This window comes from Gastrolobium bilobum, unplaced genomic scaffold (assembly GCF_033153095.1).
Source record: "Gastrolobium bilobum isolate Gb01-03AN ecotype WA unplaced genomic scaffold, APGP_CSIRO_Gbil_v1 utg78010, whole genome shotgun sequence".
NCBI lineage: Eukaryota > Viridiplantae > Streptophyta > Magnoliopsida > Fabales > Fabaceae > Gastrolobium > Gastrolobium bilobum.
In genome coordinates, this window is record NW_026899512.1 from 35,251 (window position 1) to 52,625 (window position 17,375).

The following is a 17,375-nucleotide window of genomic DNA, read 5'->3' on the forward strand; positions in this document are numbered from 1 at the left end:
CCTCAATTTCTTTGTTTTATTTTCAACACATCAGTAATTCAATCTCAATCAAGGTAAGTCACATGGATATAGGCTAAGCCATCAATCAGGCACAGGTCATTTATCAACAAAATTAAGTTCAGGCTCAAGGGGCTAGCAATGGAAAAATTTCATACAGGTGGATTATTTTGGCTAATAGCTAACAAGAACAAAATGCCTTTATCACTTCAACCAATGTATGCATAACAGAGAAACAGATTAAGTTCTAGAGTGTTACAACAGTGAGGTCTCTCAACAAGAAAATTCAGTGTTTAAGCTCAAACCTCACAACTATGGTATCAATATAGACTTAAGAAAATTGACCTCAGATATTATCAGAATTTCACAACATCAGTTCAGGCAAACGAGCAATCATGTAATCCAATTGTATCTATGCAATGTCATGCCAGAAAGTCATACAACATGCTTCCAAGAATTCAGTCAAGCACATTAACTAGATAAACACATTTAAACCTGAGAATTACTTGAAAAACAGATCATTTTTTTTTAAATCAAGGGCACACAAAATACTACAAAAATAACTAATAAAATTAAAAGAGTTAGAATATCTCCCCTGCTAGAAGAATTGCAGCAGTTCTAAGATGCAAGCCTACCATTCCCAGATTTAGAGAATTGCTGTCCTCAGCAATAATTAAACCACAAGAAAGAAGAAAAACCTGCACAATGGAACAAACAGTGACATATAGGATAAACTATAATGCGCACGTTAAAATAGCAGAGAGAGATATACTAACACAAAGTAACTAAAAATACAAAACAGAAAAATAAACTAATATACAAAACCTCTGTCAGCAAGGGGATATAATCAACCCTCCATATCATCCTCTTCAGCAACGTGGGATGACTCAGCAAATGGAGAGTCCCGGTGGTACTGGATGCTTTGGTGTATGAGACCACCATTCCCAAATATGTTCCAAACTATGAAGCCATGTTAAGAACTCTTTGAAGCATTGATTTTTCCGAGAGATAGAGTCTCGGTGTCTCTTGTCAAACTTCAGCTCCCGGTGTCTCTTCCAACTCGTATCAAAGAGTTTCACCACTTCCTTTCTCATTGCCTTCTTCTTTGTAGGATTACGCCTCCTTTGAAGCGTCCTCACCTCTTTGACATCATCTTTTAGAGTTTGAGGAAGATCCTTCAATTCCACTTTTAAGCTTCCATCTTCTTTGTAATCATCTGCTTTTTCAGGAACTTCAAACACTACATTCTTTTTTCCCTTAGCAGGAACAATCTTATGCGCCTCAAGTTCTTCATCAAGCTCTTGACTAGAAGATTTTTCTTCCTTCACCACTTGCTCGAGTCTAAAACAATCGCCTTTGCCAGAAGATTGTTTCATAGAGTCAAATACATTGATGGTAATGGACTCATCATTCATCCTTAACTCTAGCTTCTCATTCTCAACGTCAATCATGGCACGAGATGTAGCTAAGAAAGGTCTACCCAGCAAAAGAGGCATCTCAGCTCCCCTTCCATGTCCAGCACCACAAAATCAGCAGGAAAGATGAACTTGTCCACCTTCACAAGAACATCTTCTATTATTCCACTAGGCTTCCTTATAGACTTATCAGCAAGTTGAAGAGATGCCAAAGTAGGCTTCAACTCGGTGATCCCCAAGGAATTACAAACAGAAAGGGGCATCAAATTAATGCTAGCCCCTAGATCACATAATGCCCTGCCAATTTTGGTGTTACCAATTTCAACAGAAATATTGAAGCTCCCTGGATCATGACGCTTAGGAGGAAACTTCTTTGTAATGATAGCGCTACACTCCTCACTGAGTGTCACCGTTTGACATTTCTGCAGCTTGTGTTTTCTTGACAACAGGTCCTTCATAAACTTGGCATAATTGAGCATATTAGCCTAGGCTTCAGCAAATGGAAGATTGATATGAAGCTTTTTGAATATATCAAGGAACCTGGCATATTGTTGCTTCTAGGCATCCTGCTTGAATCTGTCAGGATAGGGTGCCATGGCTCTTACATAATCAGGATTCAATTCAAATTTCTTTTTTTCAGCAACAATCTGTTGCTCTTCTTTTTCACCTTTCTGCAGAGACTTCACAACTTTAGCAGGTTTTCAATTTCTTTTTCAGGTTTACCTGCAGTATCCATCTTCTCTTCAATCTCAGGAGATGGAAGTACTTTACCACTTCTAATTGTGATGGCCATGCAATCTTCCTTTGGATTGGTGACTGTGTTACTAGGGAAAGTACCTGGAGTTCTATCAGCAATTTGCTTGGCCAACTGGCCAATTTGATTCTCCAGATTTCTGATAGAAGCTCTCATGTTTTTGGTATTAGCCCTAGTCTCTTCCATAAAGGCATTGGAGTGTTGAGCCATCTGTCCCACTAGCTTATCCAAATCAGAGGGTTCCTTAGCTGGAATTGGTGGAGGCTGCAGATAATTGTTAGAACTATAATCAAGACCACCTCCTTGACCTCTCCACTGAAAATTGCTATTTCCAGAAGGAAAATTCTGATTTCTTGGAGTATTTTGTGACGAAGGTCTTTGATCATACCAAACGCCATTCACTTGTACTTGTTGAGGTGAATATCAGAAGGCATCAAAGGGCATTCATTAGACTCATGATTGTCCTGGCAATATTCACACACAACAGCAGCAGCTTTAGCCTGAACACTAGCAAGCTGCATCTTGTCAAGCCTTGATGTTAAGTTTGCTACCTGCTGAGAAAACAAACTGTTTTCAGCCAACACCGCATCATTACCTTCCAGTTGAAGGGTACCTCTCTTAGGCTTTGTTGACAACACTTGGTTTTCATTGGCAGCCATCATCTCAATCAGCTCAAGAGTCTCGTTTGCTCTCAGAGTTTTAATAGTGCCTCTTGTTGCACCATTCAACACCATCTGAACCTCATGTTTGCAACCATTGAAGAAGATTCTAACCTGATTACCAGCAGTCAGGTTATACTAAGGACACCTTCTCATCAAATCCTTGAACCGGTTCCATGCTTCACACATTGATTCACCCTCAGATTGAGTGAAATTGGTGATATCATTCACCATCTGGTTGTACTTCTCCATCAAGAAGAACTGAGCAAAGAACTTCTGTGATAAATCATCCCAGGTTGGAATGCTTGCAGCAGGCTGTCGTTCCAACCAACTAAGAGCCTTTCCCTTAAGAGCGAAAGGGAACAGCCTTAATCGGATTGCATCGTTAGACACCTGGGGATGTTTGTTGGAGTCACAGATCATCAAGAATCTGTCAATAAACCTATGAGGATCTTCACTATTCTCTCCTCCAAACTGAGCTCTCTCTACCAATTGAATAAGGGAAGACTTGAGCTCCCAATTGTTGACAACATTCGGCTGAACAATATCCGCATTGGGCCTGTTGAACGATGGAGTCAGAATGGTATCCATGAGCGGATTGTCCGCTTCATCGTTTGCTGCCATGGTGTATGCTTCTTAAGAAATAATTTCTAACTTGTCGAATGCAAGCTTCTGCCGAACAAGTTTTCTGTATCTCTTTTCAGTCTTGGTAATCTCCAAATCAAGTGGAAATCTTGGCTCTTTACCTTGCATACAACTCAGAAAAGAGAGTAGTAGCACCGTTCAAATATAAAAAAAAATAAGAAAATAAAAATAAAATCCAATCTTAAAAATCAAAATTCATTGATATAAGAAACGCCAATCCCCGGCAATGGCGCCAAAAAATTGATGCTTCCCAGCAAGTATACCGATCGCACAAGTAATATAGAAAGTAAGTAGAGTATCGTCTCCACAGGGATTGGGTCGAATATCAATTAATATTCCTTTCAAGAATGGAAAAGTTGAGAAGAGTTTGTTTGTGACAAATAATGTCGAGTTGTGTAAAATTGAGAACTGAAATAAAGACTTGTTTTTGTAATTCTTCTGTGATGAAGAATAAAAATAAGAACAAGAATGATTTGATTTATAAAAATGAGAAAAGCATTATAGCCAGAGCGCACTCACCTTATGATCCCCACTTATTACTTTGGATTGATTTAAAAATATTTAATTATATAAATACTCAGATAATTATCATATAAAATTAATTAGTTAAATTCCAATCCCTTGGCAATTTAACCCTTTAATCTCAATTGGAATCATAATCCCTTAGCAACCTCTCAGGAGAATTAAGCAATGAACACGATAATCAAACATCTGCAATTCAATACACATATATTCCTAGCATGCATACGAACAGTTATCCTACCCCCTTTTCAGGATGAAAACCCCAATATTCCTATATAGGGTTCTAACCCTCAAAATATCCTCAACTATCAGATTGATCAATTCTAATAAAGAGAATATAAATGTCGCACAAGGTAAAGATAAAGAACTTTATATAAATGAGTAGAAATAAACCAATTCGTCGTAACAAGGGTTCACATAGGTTTTGTGATCCTAACTACAATAAAAAGTACTTAGCCAACCATTATCATGGCTGATAAATTCAATATTCAATGTTACTTGAGAATGTAGATGGAAGAATAAAGAAGATTAAGAATTTCTCTCCGGAGCTCTCCTTCTGAAGCACGATGGTCTCCTTAGGTCCAGAATTCCTAATTCTGTGCTGAGCATCCTTTTTATAGTCCCTCTTTTCATCTTCCAAAACTGCCCTTTTAAAAACACGGTGCTGTGATTTCGCAATCTGGCGCTCTTAGCGTGAGTTTCACGCTATGAGCGTGGATGTCTCTGGATGTTCACGCTACTAGCGCGGATCTCACGCTATGAGCGTGGATGGCAATAATGACTGACGCTACTAGCGTGAGTTTCACGCCATGAGCGTGGATGTCTCTGGATTCTCACGCTACTAGCGTAGTTTGACGCTATTAGCGTGGGACTCTGGCCTGAACTTCTAAAAGTGCCTATTTTTGTCCTGTTTCCTACAAAATTGAAGGAAATCAGTTGCACAATCTTTGATTGAGATTTATCAAATTAATAGTAATTCTAGCCCTTTTTTCCAAGATTAATCAAGATTTCTTTCTCATTTTGGCTAAAAATCATATATATGCTAGAGGCATATCACCTGTCCTCACGAAGCCAGACGATGGAGAGACTTTGTATTTATATCTCGCCGTCGAAATGGAGGCCATCAGCGCCGCGTTGGTCAGAGAGCCAAATGGGGAAGCTCAAAAACTAGTGTATTTCGTTAGCAAAGTGCTATAGGGTGCTGAGCTTAGGTATCAGCAGATTGAAAAGGTTACCCTCACGCTCATTTTTGCAGCACGAAGACTACGACCATACTTCCAATGTCATCCAATCACCGTCAGAACTAATCAACCCATTCGCCAACCTGGCGGGGCGAATGATGTCGTGTGCAATTGAACTATCGGAATACCAAATCAGTTATGAACCAAGGGCTTCCATAAAAGCTCAAGCCCTCACAGACTTCATAGCAGAGATGACCCACGCTGGTGCAGTGGAAAATCAGAATAGTGAAACCCAGGCGACGTGGAAACTGTATGTTGACGGTTCGACCAACGCCAAAGGGTCAGGTGCCGGTATGATAGTCGAAAATCCAGATGGCGTGGTGATGGAACATTCTTTGACTTTTGATTTCAACACAACCAACAACCAGGCTGAATATGAGGCTATGATAGCCGGTCTGCTTCAAGCCAGAGAATTGGGTGCCCAACACCTCAAGGTTTTTAGCGATTCACAGCTAGTTACCTTTCAAATTTCAGGCGAGTATCAAGCCAAAGGCCCACTGATGAGCAAATACTTAAAAAGAGTCAAAGAAATAATGTCGACCTTTAAGACAGTCAAGGTTGAACACATTAGGCTGGCAGAAAAGACGCGTGCTTACATCCTCGCAAAATTGGCCAGTACAAAGAGCCCAGGTAATAATCGTTCTGTCATCCAGCATAATCTGCCAAACCCATGCGTCGTCATGAGTATTACAGTTGCGGAAGGCGCGATCGCCGAGGATTCATGGCTTACTCCAATCGCAAACTACTTGGTAGAAGGAACGCTGCCGCCAGACGAAAAAGAAGCCAAAAAGACTGTACGAAGGAGTGCCCACTTCTGCATGATGAACAGCCAGTTATACAAAAGAGGTTTTTCAACCCCACTTCTGAAGTGTTTGAGCTCGGACAACGTGGAATACGTGCTTGAGGAAATCCACGAAGGAATCAACGGCCACCACATCGATGGACACTCCCTGGCAAGGGAAGCACTTAGAGCAGGATTCTACTGGCCAACCATGGAGCGAGATGCTCATAACCATGTTAAAAAATGTGAAAAGTGCCAACGGTTTGTCGACATACACAAAGCCCCGTTAGAGGAGTTAATGTCGATCACATCGCCCTGGCCATTTCACAAATGGGGAATGGACATTCTTAGACCATTTCCAAAGGCCACAGGGCGTGTGCAATGGCTGATTGTCGCCATCGACTACTTCACCAAATGGGTAGAAGCTGAGCCAGTTGCTACCATCACATCCCAGAAGGTTAGGAAATTTTTCTGGCGAAACATCGTTTACCGTTTTGGCATTCCAGGTGAGGTCATTACTGATAATGGCACCCAGTTCACTGATTCCAAGTTTTGAGAACTGATGGCCGACCTACAAATTCGGCACCATTTTGCAGCAGTAGAACATCTGCGGTCTAATGGGTTAGTTGAATCAGCCAACAAGATGTTATCCAAAGGAATAAAAAAGAAGCTAGTCTCCCATAAAGGAGCTTGGGTTGAAAATCTACAGGGCCTCTTGTGGGGATATCGCACAACTGCCCAATCGAGCACCAGAGAAACCCCTTTCCGCTTGACTTACGGCACGGAGGCAATGATACCAGTAGAGATTGGCGAACCATCCTGGAAGAAGGAACAGGTAACAGAAGTAACCAACAGCCAGGGACTCAATGAAGCACTTGATCTGCTTGAGGAAATCTGAGAACGGGCTACGCAATCAGAACGCCGGTCGAAAGAGAGGTTGGCCAGTAGATACAACAAAAAAGTTATCCTCAGGAAGTTTCAAGCTGCTGACCTCGTTCTTAGGCGAGCCGACATTGGAAACAAGAACGCACGCGATGGCAAGCTCGTCCCAAATTGGGAAGGATCGTATCGAATAGCAAATGTACTTGGCGGGGGATCTTACGCCCGGGAAACATTAGAAGGGAAACCTATTCCAAGGGCTTGGAACGCTAACAAGCTCCCCAGATACTACAGTTGAATCACATTGTAACCTTCACACTGTACTCTTTTCCTCTCCAAGTTTTTATCCCACTGGGTTTTACTTGGAAAGGTTTTTAATGAGGCAGGTAGCCAACAATTAATAAATCATTTTGGGTCAAACTACTCTTTCGTTCGAAGTTTTGTAAGTATAGCTATGGGACGGTCCTCACCCCCAGCCAACGTACAAGTAACGGGATGGTTCTCACCCCCGCCATAGTTGGACTGGGATGGTCCTCACCCCCAGCCAACGCCCAACTAACAGGATGGTTCTCACCCCCGCCATCGTTGGACTGGGACGGTCCTCACCCCCAGCCAACCTACAAGTTGTGGGATGGTCTTCACCCCCGCTGTAGTTGGACTGGGATGGTCCTTACCCCCAGCCAACGCCCAACTAACGGGATGGTTCTCACCCCCGCCATAGTTGGACTGGGATGGTCCTCACCCCCAGCCAACGTACAAGTTATGGGATGGTTCTCACCCCGCCGTAGTTGGACTGGGATGGTCCTCACCCCCAGCCAACGCCCAACTAACGGGATGGTTCTCACCCCTGCCATAGTTGGACTGGGACGGTCCTCACCCCCAGCCAACGTACAAGTTGTGGGATGGTCCTCACCCCCGCCGTAATTAGACTGGGATGGTCCTCACCACAAGCCAACACCCAACTAACGAGATGGTCCTCACCCCCGCCATAGTTGGACTGGGATTGCCCTCACCCCAGCCAACACCCACCTAACTAGAGGAAATTAAAACTCTTAAGATGTGGAAGCTAGAGCAGGAAAAGAAAAGGAAATTCATTGATATTTTAGAAATAAAGGTACAAGCTCGTGGTCTACATGCCAACCACAACAAAAAAAAGGTAAAATAAATCTAAGTCCTAAGCATCAGCCGTAACAGTCTCAGCATCTTGAGCCTGATCAGTCACGTCCTCCTCAACTGCCGGAGCGAACACCGCTTGAGCTTGAACACCCACCATCTGCTCAGAGACAGCACCCCCCACACCCGCCAAAACAGGCTCATCCAACGTCTCGGCGACAGGCTCAGCTTGCATGACACGCCCATCATCATCCTGCCCGTGATAACTATCAGTATCAGTCATTGGAAGCATGCCTCGCGCGCCTTCGTCGTCATCAGTCTCCGGCGCTGCCTCAATCACTCTTATGACATCATTCTCCAGGAGCTCGATAATCGTGCCATCCTCCACATCATAAGCAGGATCCAAACCAGTCAAGTCAGCATCAGGATACCTGACAGAAACCTGCTGAAGGGCATTGTTGAAAGAGTGATACATCAGGTTGGCCAAAGCCTCCTCCAACTTTTCCACCTGCCCTGCAGCTTTCTTGAAGTCCTCATCTTTGGCGTGGAGGCTCCCCTGTGCAGCAAACGAGTTGGAGGAAAGTTGATCCCTTTATGTCCGGAGAACCTCCTTCTCTTTCCTAATTTCTTCCAATGACTTACTCAAGTCATCCTTCTCGTTGGACAGCCGCTTAACCTCATCATCTGCCTTCTTCAGCCGCCCAGACAAAGATTGGTTGGAAGCTTTCCTGTCAGCAACTTCTTTACCAAGACGCCCAACCTCAGCGGTCAGACCGTCCACCTGTCGCCCTAAATCGGCAAGGCGATCTTCCTGAAGGGAACACCGTTCGTCAACAGCAAGGGCGATCTCCTGCATCCCTAAGATGCGGCCAATAACCACCTGGGTGCAATTCATAAATTGTTGACGATCAAGACGCTCAGGCACCGCTATCTTAGGACGTCCAACGTTGGGGAATCCATTAACAAGGTCCCTCTCTGACAAGCTTAGGGCCCTGCCCACGGTAATTTCTGCATAAGGGGAGGAGAATCTTCAGTCTCAGACGTCACGCGAGGATGGTCGCCCCCTCTATCGCCAGAAGCATGGTTGATCGCCTGGTCACTTTCACAGGCACCATCCCTGCCCACCCCCAGATAATTCGTTGCGTGCTGCCTTGAAAGCTTGGGGCGGTGTCAAACTTGCATTCGCACCCCTTTTCAACCTAGACCCCTCGAGGGCCGACGATCCGGATCCCAGCGTCGACTCGCTGGCCGAAGAGTTGCCCACCACGCCAGTGGGTTCCTTAATAATCGAGCGATTGGCTCGTTTCTCCAACTCCCCAGCAGGGATGTCAGCGGCAGAACGAATTTTCTTCTTCTTAGCCCTGATCTCTTTATCCTTTCCTTTATCCGTGTCCTTCCTCTTCGAAAGAAGGATGGGCTGAGTTTGAGGAGCCACGCCCTGCTTGGCCTTCAGCTTAGCAGCCGCATCGCGAGCAAGCTTCAACATCTCTGCCGCCATGTTTCCAACTACAAGCAGTAAAGACAGGGGTAATATAGATCACTTTGGTAAAGACAAACGCAAGAGAAAATAGTCAAGGTCATCACAAACAAAAAACAACACAGAGCGCCACCACACCTCCATGGCACAACACTTGCTTCATGGGCCACTGGTCAAGACCTTCCTTTACCTCCACAAACCAACCGATCACCTGTACCTCCTCAGGAGACAAGGCCCCTAGAGCAAATGAATACTGACCAACAAGCGTCTCGTAATGGGCCTTAGTCCAGTAGAGGGGAAATCGACACTCCCTACTCGACCGGTCAACAAAAAAAGGAAGTTCACCCTCGCCCAACACAGGTTCAATCCAGAAGAAAGTGTGTGTCCAGTTCTTATACGAATTGGCGTACTGGGCAAAGATTGATCCAATCACATTACCCGCCTTTAACGAAACCCAACCAAGCTTCTTATTGGACGACGACACTTGAAAACAGTAAAAGAACAATCGTACGGAGTACGCCCAACCAAATTACCGGCATATGCTCTCAAACACTCGAACAAACTCCCAAGCGTTGGGATGTAGTTGTGAAGGCACGACCTGTAAGTGGGATAATACCCCTATCTCAAACTCTGACAGCGGAAACCTCACTTTCTGATCAGTGAAATGAGTCTTGTACACCATAAACCGCCATCAAGCTCTTGCCGCCATGTGAGGCGCGTCACAAACTCGGCGATCAGCACTGACCGCGCACGGTTGCCACTTCGCCTCGTATGCACTATTTTCAGTAATGGTGAAGCTAAGTTCAGATTTATAGTGGCGGCACAACATGTCCCGATCAGCATAACTTGAAGAAGTAGTAGCCACCACCGAGTCAACCCAATTCCTCGCCTCAAGACCGTCGTCCAATTGAGCAACCACCATAAGTCAAAAAGTGTTCAAATCCTACCTGGGAGCGACAAACACACAGTCAATCCTCAAAACTTCACTGACGCCAGAAGACCACTACAAAGAGAAACTGGACACCCCACCACGCCTTACAAACACTCCTGTCACCACCAACGCCCCCACGCCAAACACAACAAAAAGAAATAGTGCAAAACACAGTTAACTCACCATCAGAATCTGAGGTATCTGAGGAACTTGAAGAATAAAAATCTGAATAGCTCAGATTAGAAGGCCACCAGGAAGGCGGTATCTTATAAAGTCCTATGTCTTCAAAGATGGCGTCCCACACGCCATTCCTTATAAGGCGACCATCCTCTGGGTGGTATCTACCTAACCGGTTCTCTGCGGACTCGTTATACATACGAAGATGGAAAGATTGGGGGATGGGGGGAATTTGATTGTGTGACGTGCGAAAGGCAATTGAAGAAGGGCGAGGGTTGAAATAATACTCTAAAGGATGATTTTGTGGTTGGCGATTGATATTGGATACGGGCCGAATAAGTCGCCCAACTCCAAGTTCATAACGCCGCGAAACATGACGACGGGAAGCAACCCTCGAGACGCGTGAGCGCCTAGAAGGCCTAGAATGATTTCTTCGTGAAGAACGAAGGCTGGCCCCCTCAACTGATGCTCCTAACCGCCGTATCCTAGACCTGGCAGACGAACGCCCCCCAGATCTGGAATTTCCCTCTCCAATCACTCCACGGCGTCCACTATGCAAATTAGAACATGACGCCTCACTGACATACGGGAGAACTGGCCTTAAAGCTCTTTCGGGAAGGGGATTTTGGATCTCCTCTTCACTAAAACCCAGACGTTCGGGTACTTTGCCATGGGGCAATTTCCCAACCCCAGGAATTAAAGGACGACTTGGGGCGCAACTAGCAAGATACTCTTGCATTGCTGGCCCCACCACACTATCTCCCAGTGCCTCAAAGGCTTCATCAAACTCCTCTTCCTTAATTTCCACTTCCGACTCAGGAAGTATGAGACCAGGGATGGGTTTTGTAAACCTAACCATCGACGCAACAGAAAAAGACGTAGAAGGAAACCAAAAACAAAGAAGCGAAATGATGAAGGAAGAAGCAAGAAACACTATACCTGGGAAATTGCAGAAAGTGAGAGAAAGAAGACCGGCACTATCACACTCACTGAGGATAGGAAACAAGCAGAAGGGCAGAGGCACAAAAGTTTACAGTTCGCGTGAGGAAGGACCCCAACGAGGGGTTTCCCCCTTTATATAGAAAGAGGAGGAGGAAGGTCACGTACATACACGTGTAAGCCCTCCTCACCCAACCGTAAGATGACATAGTCATCGTGCAACGAGCGGTTGTGATGAACGACAAAATGGTCACCTTAAAAGGACAGGTCACCCATCACGTCACATTAATGCAATGTGCCTCGTGACGCTTGGGTACCTGCAATAAATTTCAATGATGGAATAACTCATCATGACGGCTCCTCGAAAACCGGAAAGCCCGAGAATACCAGAGGTGGCAGCTTTTTCTAAAAAACCCTCAGCCAATCACCGCCAAACCACTAGGATGTTACAGCTGTCATCAGAAGGAACGACTCCCACCCAGTACTTTCGTATCGCCTAACAAGGCGTTGTCAAGTTGCCTACCTTGGCACCAACCTACACTAGTTACCAAGATCGCCAAACTACTAGAGCCCAGTACTTTCGTGTCGCCAAACAAGGTGTTGTCAACGTGTCCACCTTGGCACCAACCTACACTCGCTGCCAAGCTGGGGGGCTCCTGTTCTGGATGGCCCAACAAGAGTCAGGCCCAATGGTCGAAGCCCAGCACCCGCCAAGCTTCCACGTCAGCCCTACTTGCTGGGGCAACGCACTCCCGCCAACGTGGTAACTTCCCAAGGTTAAACACCAAAGTATCCTACCTTGGGACCTCAACTACCGAAAGCAGTCGCCCAAATGCCATAAGAGGAAGCTGTCCCACTGTAACCCACGCTGGCACCACCGGATGCAGAAGGCACAGCGCTGCTACGATGGCAGCGCCTGTCACGCCCAACACTGCCATCGGTATGAGACCCCAAGGAGAGTTGACCTTCTCCCCACCAACCTTCACCCAGTAAGCAAAATCTTCTCTTATAAATAGCCCCCCAGGGGCACACCAGAGGGTATCTTATGTATCGTTATTATGCCCATTTCTATTAAGTCATATATTTAACCATCATTCCTCTATTGTTATTAACTTGTTATACTTGGAATCATACCATCTAGCCTGGTCTTTACCTAAGCTAGTGGTATCATCCATATAGTGACAACCCCCCTAAAAGGAACATAGTGAGCTTATAGATTCCAACGGTACAGACCACTTGTCAGATTTCAGTGCTAAAGAGTTGAAATTCAAGACACTTGCAACTAAATTACATGATTATGCCTGCTTGATTTCCCACCACTTGTCAGATTTCAGTGCTAAAGAGTTGAAATTCAAGACACTTGCAACTAAATTACATGATTATGCCTGCTTGATTTCCCCTTGAACTTTTTATTCCCCTTTACTGTGTCGTGTATTGTTGAAGAACTGGAAATTATGTAATTATGCCGATGCAAAGCAAGTCTACATGACTACATTCAATTAAAAATCAGCATATCGATCCACTTTGTATTGTTGGCAAATGGTCTTTAGTTGTGCGAATTTTGTGTCATTCCGAATTTAATGCATTTGCATGTTTACCAGAATTATAGTTTGGGAAAGGGTATTTAATTGAAACAATACAAATAAATCAGTAAGTATCTATTGAATGTTTGATAGGTGATCTAGACTTTACACGAATGATTGTGGATGCAGAAAACATACATTTTATTTAGGGAATTAATTTTCTCATTTTACATGAGAAAAATTTTCTCAGGTAAAATGAGAACACTATTTTCCTTTTATTTATTGGGCATCTTCTGAAAAATAATTTTAAATATTTTCTAATTGAAAAGTTTGAAATGTTTTTTTCTCCACAACCTCGCCGTAACCCTTGGCTTTTGGCTGATGCAGACTTTTATGTTTGTGGGTTTTTTGGCTTGGACCCACATGTACTAGGGCTTAATGGGGTGGAGTATTACAAACTTTAAGCCCAATAGCCAGGAGAATTAGAGCCAAGTGGCGAAACCCAACTCGTAACTCCTACTGCTACGGAATCCTAGTTAGGAGGCACTTTCGAATTTTCTGCACAGCTTTCGGGTGGTTTACCAGCTGAATTAAGGTTTGGTTATCCCTCGCTCACAACGAATTGTATAGAAGCTTGCTTTTGCATTATATTTCCTTTTTATTTTCTTTGACTCATTATTTGTTGTTTCATTTTCAGTTTTCTAAGCTACTTCAATCATTTCCATATGTTTTATTTTGCTTATCTCTGTCTTTGAGTTGGCCGAATTGTTGATTTGTGCTTAAAAATGTTGATGGTCCAATGTCTTCACTCAGACTCATGTATTATAATCTAATTTTTTAAGAGAACTTTTCTAATCTATTCAACCAAAGAAAAAGAAAATGAAGCCTTGAAATCTGGCCATGCATGACACTTGCTTGATAAAACTCCGCAAGGAGAAATCCTATAAAAAAAAGGCTAATTTTATATGAAATAACATGCTTGGTGTTGATGTTATATATAAATCTTCCATCTTCTTTTGTGCATTTCTTTATGTAGGTGTGAAGCTTCAAAACACAAAGGACTGACTTGGTTCCAGTCCAAGAAGTTACATTTTATTGAAAGATAACTGAACATACACAGATGTTGGTCTTTAAAGCAAGATCCATTCGACATATAGAAGCTTATACTCAAACGTGTATATCTAGTTGGTTTATTACACTTTATTCTTGTTACTCGGATATTCCTCTCAAGAAGTCTAAGCTTGCTCCTTTGCAGGTTGATCCCCAACTCGCTTTTTCTACAACTTGCTCACTGCATAAAAAATAAATTGGATAGTGATTTATTTTCTCTTTCTAAGCACTGCATTGGGGTTTGGGGTCTTTATTTGTAGGAGAGAAGAATGATAGACAAGTTTAAGGTATTTGCGAAAGCAGGTGATGGAGGTCATGGTTGCTCCAGCTTTCGCCGTAGCCGACATGATTGCCAGGGCAAACCTGATGGTGCATTCTCTACTTGTCTTTATTATGTATAGTTGTATACCGTTGTAGTTTATTCAAAATTTATTCATTTATTTTCACTTCTGAGAGAGCATGCTTAAAGAAAGAAAGAGTTTGGACCAAACTTACTTAGGAAAGTATTAAAATAAGACTTAGAATTGAAAAATAGATTAGCTTGTAGCCTACTCTTTGGACGAAGTGGAGAAAAGCTATTAATATTGTGAAGTAGATTTTTTCTCTATTTTTAATGATTGATTTTTTTATTATTATTGTATATATATTTTTTCTTATTTATTATTTCTTTTTTTCTCAATCTGCTCTTGCTTTTTACTTGGTTTCATTGACGGTTGATGTCAATTAGTTTAGAATAAAGATGATGATGTTGTTGAAGTAGTGTTTAATATTATTAGGCCCTTTTGTTGATAACTGTTCTTCTAATGTAAATATTCAGCCGTCAGAAATGTGCTTTACTTCTATCTCTAATACTATTATCAGATTGATGTTAAGAAATCCAGATGGTATGCGATGAAACTGATGACAATGCTACTTTGATGTTTTTGTTTAATTTAGGTGGAAATGGCGGGAGAGGTGGTGACGTGATTCTGGAATGCTCACCCAGAGTTTGGGACTTCAGTGGTTTGCAGCATCACCTAGTATGCACTTGTAATCTTCTCGCAAATTTCTGTGAAATGATGAAATTTATCATGTCTAAAAGATCTGTGACACTAATGGTGTCTCGTAGATAGCAGAGAAAGGAGGACGAGGATCATCGAAGAATAAGATAGGAACCAAGGGTGCTGATAAGGTAATTGGTCTTTACCCTCACTTTCAGCTTTTAAAATGTTTGATAAATTTTCTTTTGATTTACGATGTTTGCCACACAAATTGCAAGTCGTTTCCAAAATCACATGTTTTTATAGGTTGTCCATGTACCAGTCGGCACTGTACTTCATCTTGTTAGTGGAGAAATTCCTTCTATATTCAAAACTCAATCCTCAGCAGATGAAGATCCTTGGGAGATTCCTGGTGCACTCGTTGATGATCTTCCTAACCCTGGCAATGGTTCTGCCTCCAATGTTATTAGCGAAGAAGTCAAAGCAATACATCTTACTGGCTGCTCTTCATCACAAGCTGCTGAAACAAATGTTAAGAAATCTGTAAAATCAAGGCAAGTTGCATCAACAAATGTATTTTCTCAACTTTCCACTTCTAATGGAACTCCCAATTTTGGTACAGAGGATATAGGAGAGCAAGAAGAGATATTATACAATGTTCTTGAATTGACAGAAGAAGGTCAACAAATTATCATTGCTTGTGGAGGAGAGGGTGGTCCAGGCAATGTGTCTATTTCCAAAGATTATTTAAGGAAGCCTATGACTATGAAGGCAGGGACCTGTAAACGCATATCTAATCTTCAGGACTCTGACAGTTTTTACTCCTCCATGAGTGCAGGTTTGCCTGGTTCTGAGACTGTTCTCATATTAGAACTCAAGAGCATTGCTGATGTGAGCTTTGTGGGCATGCCTAATGCTGGTAAAAGCACTTTACTTGGGGCCATATCAAGGGCTAAGCCTACCGTTGGTCACTATGCGTTCACAACTCTTAGGCCAAATTTGGGGAATTTGAACTATGACGATTTCTCAATAACCGTGGCTGATATTCCTGGACTTATAAAGGGTGCACACCAAAATCGTGGACTTGGACATGCATTTCTGCGCCACATAGAACGCACGAAGGTTCTGGCTTATGTGGTAGACTTGTCTGCTGCACTAGATGGAAGGAAGGGAATTCCACCCTGGGAACAGCTGCATGACTTAATTATAGAGCTTGAGTACCATCAGGATGGTTTATCCAATCGGCCATCCTTGATAGTTGCAAATAAGATTGACGAGGAAGGTGCAAATGAAGTGTATATAGAGTTAAAAAGAAGGGTCCGCGGTGTTCCCATCTTTCCGGTGTGTGCTGTTTTGGGGGAAGGGATACCAGCGCTTAAAGCCAGCCTTAGAATGCTTGTCAATGGTGAAATGTCTGATAGCCTTTGTCTAGATCAAATTTTGCTTGCTTAGATTATTATTAACAACTCGTAAATCTATGTCAAGATGTCCTAATACGAGGAAAGATAGAATTAAAAATGTTATTTGCATGATATCTTTTTTTTTTTTTTTTTTGTAAATAAATTTGCATGATATCTTTAGGGGTATATATATATATATATATATATGGGTTAGGATCATTTTACACTAGTGTAAGTTACACTCTCAATTTTGTCCACTGATTCCACTTATATCTAAGGGCTCAAATTTTTTAGTAATGTGAGCCATTGGATACAAGTGAATCAATAGTCATGATTGAGTGTAAGACTTCTAACTCTTACACCGGTGTAAAAATACTCTGCTCCTATATATATATATATATGGGGCAGGATATTCTTACACCGGTGTAAGAGTTAGAAGTCTTACACTCAATCTTGACCATTGATCAACTTGTATCCAATGGCTCACGTTACTAAAAAATTTGAGCCCTTAAATATAAATGAGATCAATGGACAAGATTAATAGTGTAACTTACACTGGTGTAAAATGATCCTTACCCTATATATATATATATATATATATATATATATATATATATATATATATATATTAACGTGGAGTTGAGTATTTTACTTTATTCAATTTATGCATAAGCACAAGGTATGTTTAAACCAAAATATTCTCCTTAAAAACAATAGTCATAACTTCATCGAACCATGTGGGATCTATTTTTAAATTAAATATATGTTTATTGGGTCAAATAAAAAAAATAAGATGCTAAGAAAATGCAATTAGAGACTTAATTATGATACC

The 17,375-nt window shown here is 42.5% G+C and overlaps 2 protein-coding genes across 2 annotated transcripts; both read left to right on the plus strand.

Moving 5' to 3' along the window:
- The first annotated feature begins 5,331 nt into the window (after window positions 1-5,331).
- Window positions 5,332-6,570, plus strand: LOC133290804 (uncharacterized). Its single transcript, XM_061488918.1, has one exon. It carries the CDS (start codon window positions 5,332-5,334, stop codon window positions 6,568-6,570), a length of 1,239 nt encoding a protein of 412 aa, XP_061344902.1.
- A 6,959-nt stretch (window positions 6,571-13,529) lies between these two features.
- LOC133290805 (probable GTP-binding protein OBGM, mitochondrial) lies at window positions 13,530-16,595 on the plus strand. The gene is made up of 6 exons (XM_061488919.1): window positions 13,530-13,648; window positions 14,090-14,308; window positions 14,424-14,532; window positions 15,100-15,182; window positions 15,272-15,334; window positions 15,450-16,595. Exons 2-6 carry the CDS (start codon window positions 14,174-14,176, stop codon window positions 16,593-16,595), a joined length of 1,536 nt encoding a protein of 511 aa, XP_061344903.1. The 5' UTR covers window positions 13,530-13,648; window positions 14,090-14,173.
- The last annotated feature ends 780 nt before the right edge of the window (window positions 16,596-17,375 follow it).